At 37.8% G+C, this 17,737-nt stretch overlaps 2 protein-coding genes and 1 long non-coding RNA gene across 5 annotated transcripts; all 3 read right to left on the bottom strand.

The window, feature by feature from the left end:
- Positions 1–3,500: 3,500 nt before the first annotated feature.
- Positions 3,501–4,926, bottom strand: LOC140560719 (uncharacterized). The gene is made up of 3 exons (XR_011979992.1): positions 4,777–4,926; positions 4,273–4,365; positions 3,501–3,972 (listed from the first exon to the last, which is right to left on the bottom strand). It is a non-coding gene; the product is annotated as an uncharacterized lncRNA (long non-coding RNA).
- A 718-nt stretch (positions 4,927–5,644) lies between these two features.
- Positions 5,645–13,748, bottom strand: LOC140561299 (cyclic AMP receptor-like protein A). 3 transcript variants are annotated; one of them, XM_072686407.1, is made up of 13 exons: positions 13,611–13,748; positions 11,869–11,921; positions 11,726–11,780; positions 11,496–11,552; positions 9,269–9,329; positions 9,035–9,122; positions 8,607–8,696; positions 8,468–8,506; positions 7,360–7,438; positions 7,142–7,189; positions 6,971–7,053; positions 6,741–6,882; positions 5,645–6,105 (listed from the first exon to the last, which is right to left on the bottom strand). In XM_072686407.1, the coding sequence occupies exons 1-13, from the start codon at positions 13,695–13,697 to the stop codon at positions 5,947–5,949; spliced, it is 1,041 nt and encodes a 346-aa protein (XP_072542508.1). In that variant the 5' UTR covers positions 13,698–13,748; the 3' UTR covers positions 5,645–5,946. The 3 variants fall into 3 exon arrangements, with proteins under 3 accessions (XP_072542508.1, XP_072542507.1, XP_072542509.1); XM_072686406.1 differs by having other exon boundaries at positions 6,013–6,882; XM_072686408.1 differs by having other exon boundaries at positions 6,013–6,882; positions 13,585–13,662.
- Positions 13,749–15,795: 2,047 nt separating this feature from the next.
- mid1ip1a (MID1 interacting protein 1a) lies at positions 15,796–17,010 on the bottom strand. Its single transcript, XM_072685234.1, has one exon. The coding sequence runs from the start codon at positions 16,882–16,884 to the stop codon at positions 16,429–16,431; it is 456 nt and encodes a 151-aa protein (XP_072541335.1). The 5' UTR covers positions 16,885–17,010; the 3' UTR covers positions 15,796–16,428.
- Between the last annotated feature and the right edge of the window lie 727 nt (positions 17,011–17,737).

Raw genomic sequence — 17,737 nt, forward strand, 5'->3', positions numbered from 1 at the left:
GTCATTTTTACTGTGGCCTACTTCTTGGCAAAGTAGCCACAGTCCCAAATTGTCTTCATTTGTAGATTGTTAACCTCACTGTAAACTGGTGAATTTGTAAAGTCTTTAAAATCACTTTGTAACCCCTTTACAGCTTTATGTAAATCTACCATTTTTAAAAGGACATGCATCAAAACATTTATGTTTTTTTATCAGTCAAAGTAGCTCAAGTCCACATCTCCAAAGTCATGTTTTTAAGAAGCCTCCAGGTTTGCTGACACCTGACTCCATATAGCTTTTTTAACTCATTAACTCAAGGGTTCACATACTTTATCCACTAACACTATGAGGTTTTTATGCTTGTTCTCAATGTTGCTGTTATAAACAAAATCTTGTTTACGGAATTATTGGATGCTTAGCCTGAATCTAGTTTTCCTTGTTTTTACTGTACACTGCACAGATTTAACCAAATAATGGACATTTAAAAATGTTCCAGCATTGTATATAAGCTGTAAAATGCAGCATAAAAGGCCTCATTCACCAATATCTTACTAAGAATTTTTGTAACAAATATTATTCAGATTAATGACGTGTTTTTAATCTGCACTATTCTGCACAGTACAAGCTATGCTTATAAAATCCCATTATCCTCCTCTAAATTGAACCAATCTCAAATAAGAAAAAAAAGCTAAATTAGGATTTTTTGGAAATTTGGAACTTTTGTAAATACTTAGGGTTAAGGTTAAGAAAATATTTTAAGATTTGTTTTTATTTTTTGGAAATCTATTGTTTTTACATTTCTTAAGAGAAAAGTTAAGAAAAGGTGAGAAATGCTTAATATCTTAAGCTAAGATAATCTTAGCTTTTATTATAAGCACAAAGGTAATAAAAAAGCACATCTAAAAAGAATTTCTCAATATACTTTAGCAAATCTACTACTGGAGGCATACTTGACTGTAGTGAAGCTAAATTGGCTCAATGTATAAAGAGTCATTTGCCTAACCAGTTTCTGAAATCTGTTTGACCTTTTTGCTCTGTTGTTTAGGTAACAGTTTTGCAGGAAAGACTAAGCTTCCTGGTCATCCACAAGTGAAAAGCAAATGATAAATGTTACACTTAATGATGAAACATATGAAACAGATATTGTCATTTTAGTAACATATGTGCTTCGTTAATAAACATTTGTTGTAAAATGGTCAGTGATGTGTATTCAGTACATTAATCAATCAATGTAGCAGCTGTAAGAAAAAAAATCAAATCTGAATGATCACTGAGTCAGATGTTGATGATCATATCATCATACAGTGATCATACATCAGGCAGTGGTGGCTCAGCGGTTAGAGCGCCGGGATATCGATAACAGGGTTGTGGGTTCGATTCCCGGGCTCGACAAGCTGCCACTGTTGGGCCCTTGAGCAAGGCCCTCTCTGCTCCCCGGGCGCTGGAGTTGGCTGCCCACCGCTCTGGGTGTGTGTGTGTGTACTCACTGCCCCTAACACATGTATGTGTGTGAGTGTGTGTTCACTACCAGATGGGTTAAATGCGGAGGACAGTGTACACTGTACAGTGACAAATACGTGCACCTTTACTTTACAGCAGGCATTTTACATGGCTTTATAAAACATAAAAACTACAATCTGGACCAACCTTTTAGGGGCAGTGGTGGCTCAACAGTTAGAGCTCCAGACCATTGATGACAGGGTTGTGGGTTTGATACCCGGGCTCGGCAAGCTGCCACTGTTTGGGCCCTCTCTGTTACCCGGGAGCCGCAGCCGCAATGGCTGCCCACACTCCATGTGTGCTCACAGTCTGTGAAACTGTGTTTCGCTGGTGTGTATGTGTGTGTTCACTGCACGGATGGGATAAAAGCAGAAGCCAAATGTATTATTTGTGTCTGTCACAAAAGGTTAATATGGTTGTCTTGTATATTATGTAGCAAATAGACATCACAATCTTATTTGGAACCTTTTCCTTCTGCAAAAAACCCCATCATCTTGGCCTGTTTAAAATAAAGTTTTGGCAGTACAGAGTGACAATTATTTTGCACTGTGTAAAATAATTAAACAGTTAATACATTTAATACAAAAGGGGCACTCTGAGGCCACTGCAGGGTTTAAATAAACACATAGGCACAAAGGTAAATCTCCTGCACACTTGGTCAATGGGGAGTTCTCTCCATGCAGATTTCACCTTCGTGTCATGCAGGCCAGACTGTTTGGTTCGGTGAGGAAGCTTCACACACTCCCTTGTACATGGTCTTGGCAGAAGAACAATCAAACCACATGTGTGTTTAAAACGGTAAACTGACTTAGATGGCCGTCGATGGAGCGGTTAGTGGCCCTTACAACAATAAACATTTACATGTGATACGGTATTTTAATACGGCAGACGAAAGATTCATTCACAGTTTTACGATGCATGATACATCATATGTATGTAAAAACGTAGGGAAAATGACATACATTTTCACGCATGCGTAGTCCAAATTGGGTGAACTTGTAGACAGAAGAATTACCACTTCCGGGTTTGTCAGACACTAGAGGGCGCCCCTAAGCAAGTTTAAAATAAATGGGTTAATATGGAGCAAAATCAGTTTATAAATGTTTGATCGTTTTCATACTGAAAATTGCATTCATTTCCTCAACACAGCAACATTTTAATGACCACGTAATTCAGAGGATCCAGTGGTGTACAGGACAAAACGTATAAGGTTCTCCCCCCATTCATTTCTGCCAAATAAAGCTTATACCCGGAGTGCAAACTACAAGCATTTTATGATTAAAAAACTAGAAGGTTTTACAATTACACCTGTGCTCTTGTCTTTACACGAAGTTAAAATACTAAACATAGAGCAGGAAAGTTCATTACCGTTTATCAGAAGTTATACCAAAATGAACCCCTACAGGATTGGGGTGTTTATCAGCCTACCTCATTTGGTTTCAGATAAGTGAAATGTACTTGTTTCTGCTGAACTTTGCCGCAGTTATGTTACCAACATCATAGATACATGGATGACCCTGCTGTTTTCAGTGGTGGTGATACGTCTGTGCATCCTCCACTTTAGAACGATCAAGGTTCTCTTGTATGGAAGATATTTAGATATAATACGTTCTTGTGATTAAATGTAAAGTTTATTATAGTCTATTTAAAGTTTATTGAAGATTAAAGTCTACAAAAACACGAGAAACCTACCTGATGACCACTGTGAAGAGCTTGCAAAGTAGTTGACTGGCATATAAGTGAATGAAAGATCACATATAACCTTAACTGGTAGGTTGGTAGGATCTTGTCAGTCCCAAGGGAAGGGTTGCTGATTGGTACTGACTTTTGACACACCATAGGCAGCAAGGCATCGAGGCAGCTGCTTTCTGTTTTAAACACATCTAAAGTGATCAAGCTGAGCTAAGCCTCAAATTTAGCCTGACACAGAGAGTTTTGTCTGGGTCATCCACCAGTGGAATGTAAACAATACATTTCCACTCGATCATACAAAAAGCATGAAATAAACGGGAGTATTGTCATTTTTGTAACAGGTATTCTTTATTTAACCACTGTTGTAAATGATAAGTGAACTGTATCCAGTACATTGAATTAGTATTCAGTTTAAAAATCAGTCAATATAGCAGCTGTAGGAAAACATCAAATCTGAACAGTCTCTGAGTCAGAGGTTGATGAACAGACATCATACTTTACAGCTGAAAATGTGTGTCAGTCAAGCAGGACAAAACTGGGCTGAAAATGAACCCTTGATTAATCAAGTGTGATATCTTTTTTTTTTTTTTAGGAATGTTAACAACCTCTTCATCTGATGTCAGGTGAAACTATGATGCACATTGTACCCAGTAATACACCTGCATGACCTTTAACCTCAGGTGCCATATTTCTGCAATGCAGGGTCAGTGGACGACATGGTTGTTACGCCATCTTTAGAAGTTGGGGTTGACATCGCCCCAGCCATTAAATGTTTCTGACTGTGACACTTCTTCTTATTTCCTAAAACACACACATATATACACACACAAAGTACACATTTAGGTTACACATTTACAATGATCTAAATAGTTCAAAGTGGACATACTAATTTTTGATTTTGTACCTGTACATTTTTTCAAAATGAATCCAGAAATCAAAATATTTTTTTTCTCTCTCTAAATGCAGTTGCTCAACCCAGAACATGGTGTCTAAAGTTTGCTTCTTTAGTAACTATGAGTAACAGACTTTTCTGTGATATCAGCTTCATGTCTCTACATTCATTTAATAACAATGTGTATGAATAAGCTTGTGAATAATCACCTGGTGCCAAGGTGCAAGGTGTGCGTTCAGGCTGTTCTTTTTGCTCACATTCTCTTACAGAGGCGGATATCTTTCGCACCACATAGGCACCAGCTGTGGAAGTTACATAACATTCACAGATATATTACACTTTAAGCAAAAATGAAGTGTTGGACAAAGTTAAATAGATGCTGTGCTATCACTGCTGGATGGACTGTTGTAATGATGGCTACATTTGTTCATAAACGTTTTTTTCCATGCAAATTATTTTCCCACTTTATCTGCTTGTCTTTTACGCTGTCATACGTTTAAGCTATTTAAGTCTTTGGATTATTTTAAGTGCATCTATTGCTTTAAAAAAATAAAACGAATCTTCTATCAACACAGAACCTTAAGCATATCATGATCATTTATCAAAACCCGAATATTTAGCTAGCTAACCATTACACGAAAATGACAGTCTTTGTTGGCAGTGGCCTTTAGCTACATTAAATTACATAAAGCAGGAAAGTAGTCTATTCTTACCTTTAATCAGAAGTCATACCATTATGAACCCCTTCAGGATCCGCAGGCGTGCTTATCTAGCTAGCTAATAACTCGAAGTTTGATTTCAGAATGAACTGTAGTGCTTGTTTATACTGTACTTTTCGGAAGTTCCGTGTTGTCATGCAGTTAGCCACATCATAGATGACGCGTTGTGTTCAACCGCGTCTGCGCGTCCTCCATTTTAGACTGCGATTGTATGCACGTGTATTGAGACGAGATTTTGTGGTTATGTATGTGGTTTTCTATCGCGTATTAATGCGTCGTTTTTACCTTAACTGTCAAAAGTCTGGTCTAATAAGCTATTAACAGTCAAGAACTGGTTACCATCATTGTGGCGGCAAGACTGAACTTGGAGCTCTTACTAGAGTGAGCTATATCCATTATGACGCCTCAATGGAGACTATTTCGGGTATTTTATTTAAAGCTCCGTTTTAGATTATTTCTTGATGTCATCTTTTGTGTGAATAAAAAAAAAAAACCAAGATTCGGGATTCGCGTTGGGTGCTTCTCTCACTAGGAAAACGACACAATACATAGATTTATTGCTGTGTACTTATTTTATGCATATATGTTGGTGTTATTTTTCCATCACTGTATAGAGTACATATGTGGACAGTCAATGTAAAGTTGTCCATATCCTAATTTTATTTTTAGGTTTTGGTGGGCCAGTGGTCCAAACTAGATCAGTTAAAGGATTGTACAATATGTCCAATGGTTTAATAGAATGTACTGATATAATCTGCCTAAGGATTTTAGAAATAACTTTACTGCAAAGTTGTTTAACTGACAGAATATCATTTAAAACCACTGTAGAATAGAACAATACCAACACACACAAACACAAAAGTAGACAAGGAACATCGTTTATGAACATTGTAAATGGATTATTTGCAAATAGTACAAAAATATATATTTTTTTCATAAATAACAATGAAACATGCTCATATTAAATGATAAAACTAATACTGAGAACATTCAGTGCTGTCATTTTAAATGTCAGAACTTTAAATGTAGAAAATGTAAACGCTCTTTCTTTTTTTACTCCTCTATCTCAAATATAATGACGAAATAATGTCTGTGTAAATGAAGAGCTGCAATTTCTTACAAGGCAAGGAGTGAGAAAGTAAATAAACACACTCATATAACCATTCAGGGTCCTCTATCTTTCAGGCTCATGTCAGGACTGTAGAAGAGGACATTGTTATCATCATCGTCAGAGTCTGACTCAAGCTCAGCTGTGTATTTCACACTGGCTGGGTGATACTCGCCGATCCGTGTACTGTCACACAGCCGAGACAGCAGGGCCAACTGAAACAAATTATATATGATCAGTAAGAGAGCATGCCAGTGTGAGGATATTTTACAGTATATAGGGATGCAGTGACTAGGAAAAAAATCTGATGTTCAAAAAAAGGAATCATGTTCATTCATTGTTTCTTCCAAAATCAAGGTTATTAAGGGTTTATCCTGCTTTTCGTGTAACTGTCTTTACTGTCCAGAATAGGCTTTCTACTAGGTTTTGGAGCATTGCTGTGAGGATCTGATTTCATTCAGGAGCAATAGTAAGGTTGGATAATTATTACATCTCCTCATATCTAACTCACTCCTCAACTCATCCCAAATGCACTGGATGAAGCACCAACTTCAACAATCAATTTCTAGAGAACACAGTTCCACTGCTCCACAGCTTAAAGCTGGGTGCCTCTAGCCCATGCCTAGCATTAGGCACAGTGGTAAAATATTTATCATGTTTATCTGCTCCAGAGAGTCCTATTCTATTGGCAATAATTCTTCATCTTATAGCCCCCGTACAAAACCGAAGAAATAAGCTTTGGACAACAAACATGCCAATCAACTAACCAGTCAAATAGATTTTTTTTCTTTAATAGGTAACTGATTCTCCAGTTTATGTTAGTGTGTTTGTTAGAGAAAGAGAATAATACTTTGATTCCTGTGTTGCTAAGCTGGCTCCAGGTGTCCTTGCCAAAGACAACTGCATTGGCTAGGCCGTGCAGTGGTGCACTGAGAACATGCATCACCGTGAGAGAGAACACTGGCTCTTCGGGATACACAGCATTATGAAGCCTACAGGTACACAGCACATTACATTACTTGTAAATTGTATGCAGTAAAATGTACACCTTGGAATAACAGTGTGTGTGTGTGCGCATACCGATTTAAGAGGGGGAATATAGAGACCAGCAGATAAACAGAGGGATACCACTTCAGAGGTCGTATCTCCTCAGCTAAAGATAGCTACAGAAAAGAATGAGAACATAAGACTAGCAGGTTATTAAATTAAAAACTGATAAATGGTATTACTGAATGTAATACGCACACACACCTTCCTCCTCTCCCTCTCTGGGTTAAAGGTGCCTAACCAGGACTGCATCTGTGGGTCAAATAATACCATATGCAAGCATACACACACGGTGTCAAAACTGTAGTTTCGTTCATAGAGCTGAACAATATACTTCTTGTTAATCATTATAGCAATGTTGATCACTCCCCGTTTAGTAGATTCATTTTTATTTCACATTCACTTTGGCATATGCGACTCACCCTATCACTGGCCACATAGATAATGCGAGCATAACAGCAGATCATGAGGAAGATGAGAGTGAAGAGTGGGATATACCATCTGTAAATATTTGAAATAATTATAAAGAAGCTATAAAGAACAAACAAACATACATTTATAAAATACAAACAGTGACAGCAAAACATGTTAGTCAGCATGTGCCCTAAAGATTGCCCCTGATATGTATGACAAATGCTCTAGAAATGTCTCTGAATGATAACCTTTCACCCAGAAACAAAAGAAGAGAAGACCATTTAGGAGGAGGAGAGTAAATTCCTGAGATTCAGGTTCAGGTAGAATGACGTGTCTGATGCAACCTAACAAGTTTTAGCTGTCTTTGCACAAAATACACCATCTTCACATTTACACAACACACACAGTATTCAAGTAGTCCCACAGTAACAAGCAAACACAAATTGTGTAGAAACGGACACAAACCTAAATGCATTGTTTATAAATGATATTATAATGTCAACCCTGCATATACAAACACAGACAATAGTATTAGTATATATACAAATATAGACATTAGTATATACAGTGTCTTGTAGAAGGATTCAGCCACCTAGAAGTGTATGGATTACAACTGCTATAAATGTTGCTGGTCCTTCTTTTTGTGATGCTGAGTGTTAAGGGATGCTTTTGTCTAGGCAGTGTTTGGGTGGTATGTCGCAGCTTCCTTTTCCTCACAGTTGATTCAACAGCACTTCATTTGTAAACCCTTTCTGCCATGTGCAGATCATTATCACATTTCCTCAAGATTAACAATCTGGCCAGTGGTATTTGAATTAAAGTGGGATTTTATGCAGAAAAGTTTCACGTTTTTGTGAGCCAACTGTGTACTTATTTGGACATTGTCTTTCATCTATGTAAACTTAGAGCTTTTACAGGATAAGGACTGATCTTTTTTATTATCAAACTAATTTTGCCACAGATACTATCACCTTGAATTTTCATCAACCATGAATTTTAAATCAGTATTTTAGAATAAAAATGACAGGACAAAATATCTGTGTCATGAATCTGATTAAGAAAATGCAATGCAATTTTGCAATTTTAGTATGCATGTATATGTAAGCTGCTACTTACATGCCAAACCTCCAAGACACATGGTCATCTGTGATCCAGCTACATGGGGACAGAGAAATGATGGAAGGGGTGGTAAATTGAGCATGCAGGTATACTGCTGTTGACATATGTGATTTGAAGGTTGTGATTATTAACTCACCACCATGCTCCAGCTGGACCGTAATATCCTCTAATTAGTGGAAGTGAGGACATAAGGAGCGGAACCCCCCATGCAATTAAATGGTACAGTCTGCAAAAAAAGTTATTTGACACTTTGTCAAAATGACTAAAAGTTTGTCTTATTTCACATTTCAGTCAGAAAGGTCAAATTTTAACAAACAAACTGCTTAAATATACTTTGCATACTCTCTTCTTGTTACGCAAAATGAGTAGCTTGTGGCTGTCAAATGTCATTCAAATGTCTCTTTCCTGTGAGTGGTTTATAGTCATACAGACATTTCTGCCCATGTACACATAAGCTCATTTTCAAGTGTACAACATGCTGTTGCAAAACTGTGTCTCCAAACTTTTGGCTCTCAGTGTAAAGAATGTATGCATGAATGAGTGTGACTGTGTGCGTTCTTTCACATCTCATAGTGTTCAGTCCTGGACTCTCTGACGAGGTTCAGGAAGAGATTCCACGTGATAAGACACACCCAAGCCAGTGCACTCCAGTCTGCAACACAAGCACATTGAAACAATATCACAGTGGGCATGCACTGAATGTAATAATGCAGACAGACCGCACACCTAGGCCTGAGAGGATGTTTAACATGCCAGAATCATCTCTGACCAAACACACTCACATCCCAGTTAACTCACCAAAATATGTTAACCACCAGGCTTGAAAGTTACACAGAGTGCCCTCTGGATGAGACTCTCCCTGTAGATAAAAACACAAGAGAATGATAACAATTCCTAACAGATACCATTATACTATTACAGTTTTTATATGAAAAAAAAATCACAATATATTGCAGTGTACTGAATCATAAACCCTGTACTGTGATACGTATTGTATCACCAGGTTGCCAATACACAGCTCTATTAAACACGTGCACAAATTTGTCTGTATCCTTCCACAAAAAAAGAGAAGCCACAACTTGAAACTGACAAAGGAACTGACATCTATCATTGTTCATTCCATAGTTAATAAAAGAGATTTATTTAGAAAATAGAAATGGACAAAAATTACTAGGAAAAAGGAATTAAGGCGAGATGAAACCAATCATGACCATAAACATGTATATTAACATATAACACACGCACACATGTATATTAACATATGTATATTAACACATGTATATTAACATATAACACACGCACCTAACATGAGCCATTTCAACTTTAACTGGACTGAAATCTGAATGCAGTGAAAGCTCAGTGAATTCCAGCATGGTACTGTGATAGAATGCCACCTGTGCAACAAGTCCAGTCATGAAATTTCTTTGCTACTAAATGTTTCACAGTCAACTCTCAGTGGTATTATTAAAAAAAATGCTTCATGGAATGGGTTTCCATGGCTGAGCAGCTGCATCACCAAGCGCAATGCAAAGCGTTGGATGCAGTGGTGTAAAGCACGCCGCCACTGGACTCTAGAGCAGTGGGGACGTACTCACTGGAATGACTTATCACGCTTCTCTGTCTGGCAATTCGAAGGACAGGTCTGGGTTTGGTGGTTGCCAGAAAAACGGTTCTTGTCTGACTGCATTGTGCCAAGTATAGAGTTTGGTGAAGGGGGATTATGGTGTGGGGTTGTTTTTCAGGAGCTGGGTTCGGCCCTTTAGTTCAAGTAAAAGGAACACTTAATGATTTAGCATACCAAGAGATTTTGATCAATGTTATGTTCCCAACTTTGCAAAAACAGTTTGGGGATGGCCACTTCCTGTTCCTGACACCAGCAGCACTCATGCAGCCCCACATAAGGACAATGTCCCCATCATGTTTCACTGTAGGCACCATGCATTTTTTCTTAGTACTCTTCACCTTTGAGCCCCTATACAGTACACACCCATGCATGCCATTCCTGTGCAGTGTACACTGTATTGTGTCATGGGAAACAGTCACCCCAGATTGCCTTTCTATTTCTTTAGCTGCAGCAAACTTGCATGGCAATTTTCATCAAGCCTTCTCAGAAGATGGTTCTGTTTAGGTAATAACTTCTGTGGACAGTCTGGATGTCTGGGAGATAGTTGCAATTCCATCTTTGTTACATTTTTGTATCACAAATGGAACGGGGTTTTCTTCGTTAAGTAATGCCCTTTTACAGTCAAATGTCTGTCAGACACCTGTTTAATGAATAATTAGACTCACCTGTGGTTGAATTCTTGAAGTCCTAAGACTTGCCATTTTATGGCATTCACAAGACAAGTGCTTTTAATCACTTTACAGCACGTATTGGTATTTGTACCAATAAATTTGTCCATGACGGTATGGAAGAGGAGTAGACTGAGCAGATGATTTGTGGTGTAGCCTTAATCAACTGTTTGAAAAATAGTGCCTGACACCTTACAGCCACAAACTGAACAATACTGCCTAAAATCAAGTGAATGCCCAGGTTCTAGATGCCCTTACACTTCTGGAGTGTATCTGGGGTGCATTCGTCTAAACTGTGTAAATGCCATAATCATTTAACATGGCAAAATGAAAAGCAAGACGTTTCGCATCGTTCACACCATGAAGAGGTATTTTGTGTGAAACATGTTGAAAATTAGAGTGAGTGTTAATAAGTGTATATATGCTATTATTATTAGTTACTACTAATTATCTTCATTATTACAATATTGTTCTTGTCAAAGTGGCTCAAATTCTTACGCTTGTTCATTGTCCTGCTTTTATCACCTTCCAGAAATAACTGTTAACTAGCTACCTTTTTATATCCTACTACTTGACAGATGCCACTGTAGATGAAGAAAATCAATGTTCAAACTTCATCTGTCAGTGGTAATGTTATAGGTTATAGTTATAAGTGTAACAATCAATGTCCTGTTGTAAGAAGAGAAATGTTTCCCCACTACAGGTTTCACAATAATTATGCTGAATGACTCACCATGACATATGCAACACTGTCAAAGAATGCTGCCACTGTTAGACTGACTATCATTTTCTGAAAACAGACATGGACAGTGACGAGAGAAACAAAGACAGATATTATCTGAGAACATTACAAGTATATCTATCTGGGAATCATTGTTTCCCTTTCACACAAGTTTAATTACACTTATATATATGTATATTACGAATATGTATGTAAACTCTTGAGAAAATACTACAACATACCTGTGCCAAAGAGTTATATCGCCTCAGTAGCCAGATCACAAACAACATAAAAAGGCTGCAGAGAGAAGAAACCATTAACAGTTACAGCAATTGAGAAATGTATATGTATATAATGTATATAAAATGTATATAAAAATACTTACCATGCTATCAGAGAAAAGGCCCCAGTGGCCTTTTTCACAGAAAGAATCACATCCTAAAGAACAATAAACATCTTCAGTAATATATAAATCAATTTAAACTAGACATAAAATATAATGGTTATATAATAGGTACAGAAGCTTGAAGACAAGAACCAGCCAGTTTAGATACAGCTTCTATCCTCAAGCAATTAGGCTGCTGAATGAACAATAGCTTGTGAACTATGGATCTCATCTGTATCATCACACCTCCTCCCCATACAAATACACTCTGCACCCTGCACTTACTACTGGAAACCGTATGCACAGTCACACTGCACCCACAAAGACTTTTCCCCACCCACACTACACCTAAACTCACCCATCCAGTGCATTTTGTAAATAATGTAAACATTCAGATTATATCAGACCGGTACATTTAACTGCTTTTATCAGTGCAATATTGTAAATACAGAGTATGTATAATGTTTGTGTATAGTGTATAGTACAAGGTAATGTGTAAATATTTATTTATATATATTTGTAAATTTGCATTCTTTTTTGTACTACTGTGAGGGACAATGCACCCAAGTTTTTCACTCACCTTTACACCTGTGTAATGGGACGTGACAATAAAAAAAAGTGAGTGACCTTTTGGAATTATATGTTTTTCCGCATTAATTTGACAAATTGTGAACTAATCAAAGTCAATCGTATTTACAAAAATAATGCTCCTTAAATAATAACAAAAAAATTCTGATCATTCATGTCTTCATTGAGAACAAGCATAAAAACCTCATAGTGCTAGTGGATAAAGTATGTGAACCCTTGAGTTAATGATCTCAAAAAAGATAACTGGAGTCAGGCGTTAGCAAATCTGGAGGCTTCTTAAGCTAATAAGGAGGTGTGGACTAGAGCTACTTTGACTGTAACCACTCAAACTTTTTGAGTTTGCTCTGTGTCTGTGAGCCATGCTTTGCCAAAAAGCGCTTTCAGAGAATCAGAGAATCTTTCAGACTTTTGAAATTCACCAGTCTACAGTGAGGCAAACAAACTACAAATAGAGACAATTTGGAACTGTGGCTACCCTGCCAAGAAGTGGGCGCCCAGTTAAAATGACCCCAAGAGCCACAGCTCCTGGTTGAGGTCATTGCTGCCAACAGGGAACAACCAGCTAATAATTCCAAGGGTGCACTTACTTTTTCTACTACCACTTTGAATGTTGAAGGAGTGTGTTCAACAAAGACCTGCAAGATCATGTTTTTCCCGTGTTATTATATTAGGCACAATATTTGTCAATACGCTTGACTTGGATGAGGATAATCACATTTTATGGCAAATTAATGCAAAAAAGCAAAATTTCAAAGTATCCACATACTTTTTCTTGCCACTGTATATGAATGCCCAATGCCCCATTCTCTCTGCTTTTGAGGCGTATCTTCAGTCTGCTCGTCTATTTACCGTAATATCAATCTTATACTCGCCTTCACTTTTAAAACGCGGATGACTTGATATCAGTGAAAACCTCAGTTGTGTTGGTTTGATTCTTGAGCAACAAGTTATCTAACTGGCGCTCTGACTACCAAATAATTACTCGCACAACGACCTCTTAGTCACATCTAGAAAGTGAATTATTGTTCACGCATTTAGCTTTTCCGTTAGTGCTAGCTACGTCTTTTGAACTCACAACATGGATCCTTGTTAGCTAGCTAGCTAGCTGTTATTGAGCAGTTTACCCACCTCGACTGTTAAGGCAAATTACTTACACATCGATAATCATCTGGTTCTGCACTGAAGAAAGTACAACGGGAGCTGCTATTCGTTTTTGTTTGTACTATATGATCCTTTTCCATACTTATTATTAGACAGTGTCATGAAAACCCAACCCACATCCAACAAGACAACTACCGTGTGCAAGGATGGACAAACCCTGCGAAACGCTTAGCTACCTATAATTTGTCCGCAGGCGTGTTTGTTTTCTTTGTCTCATAAAACAATTATATTTTGAAATTTTCTCCGCAATCTGCTTTTCTGTGTTATTTTCTCGTATTCTGAAACTCAGGACAATTGTCTAGATCCACATTAAGCCAAAACTGCACTAATCAGGTTTTTATTTTATTTGATTTTAAATGCACCAGTGACCATGTCCAGAAACCAGGCTCTTAATTCACCAGTGGCAGGTCTGATGAGACTAATAGCATTACATTTTTCTAAGACGTTTACTTTTGTGTCATATAGACTACTATATGTGTACGTGTAGCTAAAAGTTAAGCTTTTCTGTGATATTGAAGACCACAAATGGGAGGAAGCTTTTAGACACTCAGTGATGGTGAAAGTAACACATCTCGTTTTAGAGAGTAGACTGGTTTCAGGCACAGCATTAAGACAAAAGAATAGGCTAATTAGTTTCTTTCTCTGTGGGTGAAAAACCTTAAAACGAGTGTAATGAAAGCAGAGATTAACAAATCATTTGTTTATTAATGTGGTGGCATTAGTACATGTAGGTCTGCTGATTGCCTCTTTACAGATGACTGTTATCCATAAGGGCTAAAATGTATTTGAAAGTACCTAAAACTTATCTAAAAACATTCATTCTAAATGAATGAAACCATCATCTGCAATTTTACAATATATAGTATTACCATTCAAGAGAATCTGGTGTTTTTTTTTCTAAACTTTAATGTAGATATAGTTGATGTATCAGATAAATCAGAAAAACCACACTTAAACAAAACTGTAGTATGTGAATGTATAAATTGTGGCTAACTTTTTAAGGTAAGGATGTTCAATACTCAGGTATATTATATGTTACAAAAGAGACTACCTATTAAAGCTGGGCAATATCACAATATTTTATGGTATTGTGATACACAATAGCTTTTCTAGCCATGCTGAGAATTTTGTTAGTGCTTAATAAACACTGATCAACTGCAGGTTTTATTACAAACAAAGTGATTAGACTGGTTTAATTAAATGAAGAGCAGCAGGTGTTGAATAACAGTGAATAGCATGGGAGAGTATCTGAATAGTAGTTTAATAGTAGTATGGTAGAATATGTCAATACTGATGTATTTAGTGAACGATCACATGTGTCGTGAAAAATGTCTTTAAATAAAGTGATATAGTATTTTTACCATATCACCCAGCCCTACTACCTATGCATATTAGGTGTATGAAGTTCCTTTCTGTCTGTTTCTGTTTCTGATGTACAGGCAACATAATCTGCTTTTATCTTATCTGCCTAGCATGCAAATGTTGGTCTCGCTTATTATAAGAGCATCAGTCACTAAAGTGGGGCCGCAGTGCATACATCCCTCATTACAAAGAACACTGCACAACTGAGGGTTTAATGTTGCTAAAACATTTTTGGGCACTGGTCTGCAGAGATAATATGGTCAGAGCATCCATGAGTGCACGTGTGGCAAGAATGGTACAGACCTGAGTGCTTGACCCCTACAGTGAGGAATCCAGTAGTTTTGATATTCTGTGTATGAAGATTACAGGCCAAACATGGTCTTTGCTCTCATCACGTCTCAGCCCAAATGAACAACAATGGGAGATTTTTGCCTGACATGTTTGAGAGCGATATGGCAAACCATTCGAACATCAAACACCATTCAATGCAAAAATGCACTGGAGCTGTTTGATGGCTTGTGGTGGTCAAACCTTACTCAAGACATTTAACGTTATCATTCACCTATATGTTTAAGTAAGGAGCGTACAATCCTGGTCCAGTTGACCTGGCACCCTTCAGAATTTCAACTCTAATATAACACACCTGATCCAAGTAATGAAGGCATTCATAACATAAACCCATAATCATGAGCAATTTAATTTTTTCATTACACTTCATATCATTATTTTTCTCTTAACTATCTTGACTGATGGTTTGAAATAACGAGTCAATAATTGCGTCAATAAAAAGTTTATTTGACTACAAAATTATCTCCTGTATAAAAAATTATGGAAATTGTTTTGGACAGCCATACTAGTAACAGCAGTAGGTCTACAGCAACAAATGAATCTCAAGAATCTCTTCATAACTTTCACATACTGTGAACTCAGAAAATCCCACTTCATTGATTCACCTGCAGTTTCAGTTTGACATGAAGGAATGCATCCAGACCTTTTCTGTAAAAAAAAAAGGAACAACTATACACAAGTAACAAACTAATAAACAGACAACTCTCAAAATGTTTCAGCACACTTGAAATGGTATATAAGAGAGTGCTAGCTTCAAAAGACCAGAACAGTCTTCTACCCACTCTACCAAAGTAGAACAGAACAACTCTCATACCATTTGTATGTACATCATATGGGATGTAAGTCGTCTAAACAGAGGTAAGAACGGAATCTGTGCAAATAGTACAATACGTGAGAGCATATCAGCTTCTGGTAAATGCCAAAATCAATGCCAACATAAATATTTTCAGCTTATTGCGTTGATCCCACAAGGTGTGAGGTTTCAGTCTCAAAGACGATCTGTTCCATGCTTCCATGTTTCATGACACACAGAATAGACCGAGAAAGGATTGTGTTCTTTTACAAATGGACTCATTTAAAATGTGGTGCGCGAGCATCATTTCATTGTCCCCATCCCGCGATGCCGATTTCCTGCTTGTAGCGGTTTGTCAGGTTGTTCGCTTGGCTGGTGAGTTTGGCCAGCACGCCGTGCAGGCCCTTTAGGTGGTACTGCAGCAGCTGCTCCAGGTCATTGCCGTCCTCGCCCTCGGCCTCCAGATTTGCAGCGTTAACTGCGGTGTTAGCCGCTCTCTCTTTGCGCCGCTGGTCCTCGCGCAACACGCCCCACTCAATTTCGTTGCGAATGGACTTGAGGTGGGTGTAGTAGGTGTACATGTCTGCCTCCGCGTCCCGCAGGTAGCTCCCGTGATCAGGATCGCGCTTCTGTAGGGGCACGTCCCGCAGTAGGCTGGGGACCATCACCGTCTGGTCCATGTTGTTCACGGCGCCGATGAAGCGGTTCATGGCTGTAAACAGAGAGTTCTTCTGGCTGTGAAGCAGCTCGGGCATCTGCATCATCTTGACAGGACCAGTTTAAGTTCGACAACTGAAGTGTTGAATAAAGAAATTATTTATCCAATAAGTCTCTTTTGAAAGTTTAGCGTATCTTCCGCTGTATTCTGCTTTGCTTTCTCTGACCTCTGCCTCCTACTTTGGCCTTTTAACGTGAACTGAGTTATTTTCTCTCCACCCATTTTCTGACACGACACGCCTCCAATGCAGGGACTGGCATGTATCCCATGCAAGTTGAATAACAAAAAAGTGACAAAAGTAGCAAATGTCTCACAACATAATATATCTGTTCTAAAGTGTTCCATACTGAAATGTAAATATAGTAACATAAAAAATGCAACGTGCAGACATTAAACTAGAAAGACACTACAAGAAATACAATAAATACGAATTTTGATAAAATTTTGATGTTTTTCAATTAAATAAAGAATGCTACAATTGTATACATCTGCCATATATGTACACTGAACTTTATTGACCATTAAGAAAGGCTATGTCTGATTTCTTAAATCTGTTTTCACTCATTGGCGATTTAACCACTGCCCGACACAGAAGTCGGGGATGGTCGAAAAATGGGTTGGAAAAAAACTCTGCCTGGTTTCGTGGGCGTGAATAACAAAACATGTTCGTCCAGTTTGTCTGGCGTAAAATCGTAACAAGATACCAGATACTAACTTCTAAACAAGAAAATGCGGAGATTTACTGAAAGTATGAAGACAACGTTGGGCAGTTTGGCAAGCGACCTGCCATAATCACACGTCAAACTTTGTAAACATTAAATATCCTAATTAAAATATCTTTAGTAATCTTCAAACTATTCAGTTTTGGTTGAAAGACTAAATACACTCATCATAGACAT

This window comes from Salminus brasiliensis, chromosome 8, assembly GCF_030463535.1.
Source record: "Salminus brasiliensis chromosome 8, fSalBra1.hap2, whole genome shotgun sequence".
In the NCBI taxonomy this organism is placed as follows: domain Eukaryota; kingdom Metazoa; phylum Chordata; class Actinopteri; order Characiformes; family Bryconidae; genus Salminus; species Salminus brasiliensis.

Excerpts from the sequence above, each read along its gene's own strand:
- mid1ip1a (XM_072685234.1), bottom strand. The coding sequence starts at position 16,884 with ATGATGCAGATGCCCGAGCTGCTTCACAGCCAGAAGAACTCTCTGTTT.
- LOC140561299 (XM_072686406.1), bottom strand. The coding sequence starts at position 13,697 with ATGGAAAAGGATCATATAGTACAAACAAAAACGAATAGCAGCTCCCGT. Across the intron at positions 8,507-8,606 it reads GGTCCAGCTGGAGCATGGTG|CTGGATCACAGATGACCATG; the intron begins GTGAGTTAATAA and ends GTCCCCATGTAG. Across the intron at positions 7,439-8,467 it reads GTGTCTTGGAGGTTTGGCAT|ATGGTATATCCCACTCTTCA; the intron begins GTAAGTAGCAGC and ends AAATATTTACAG.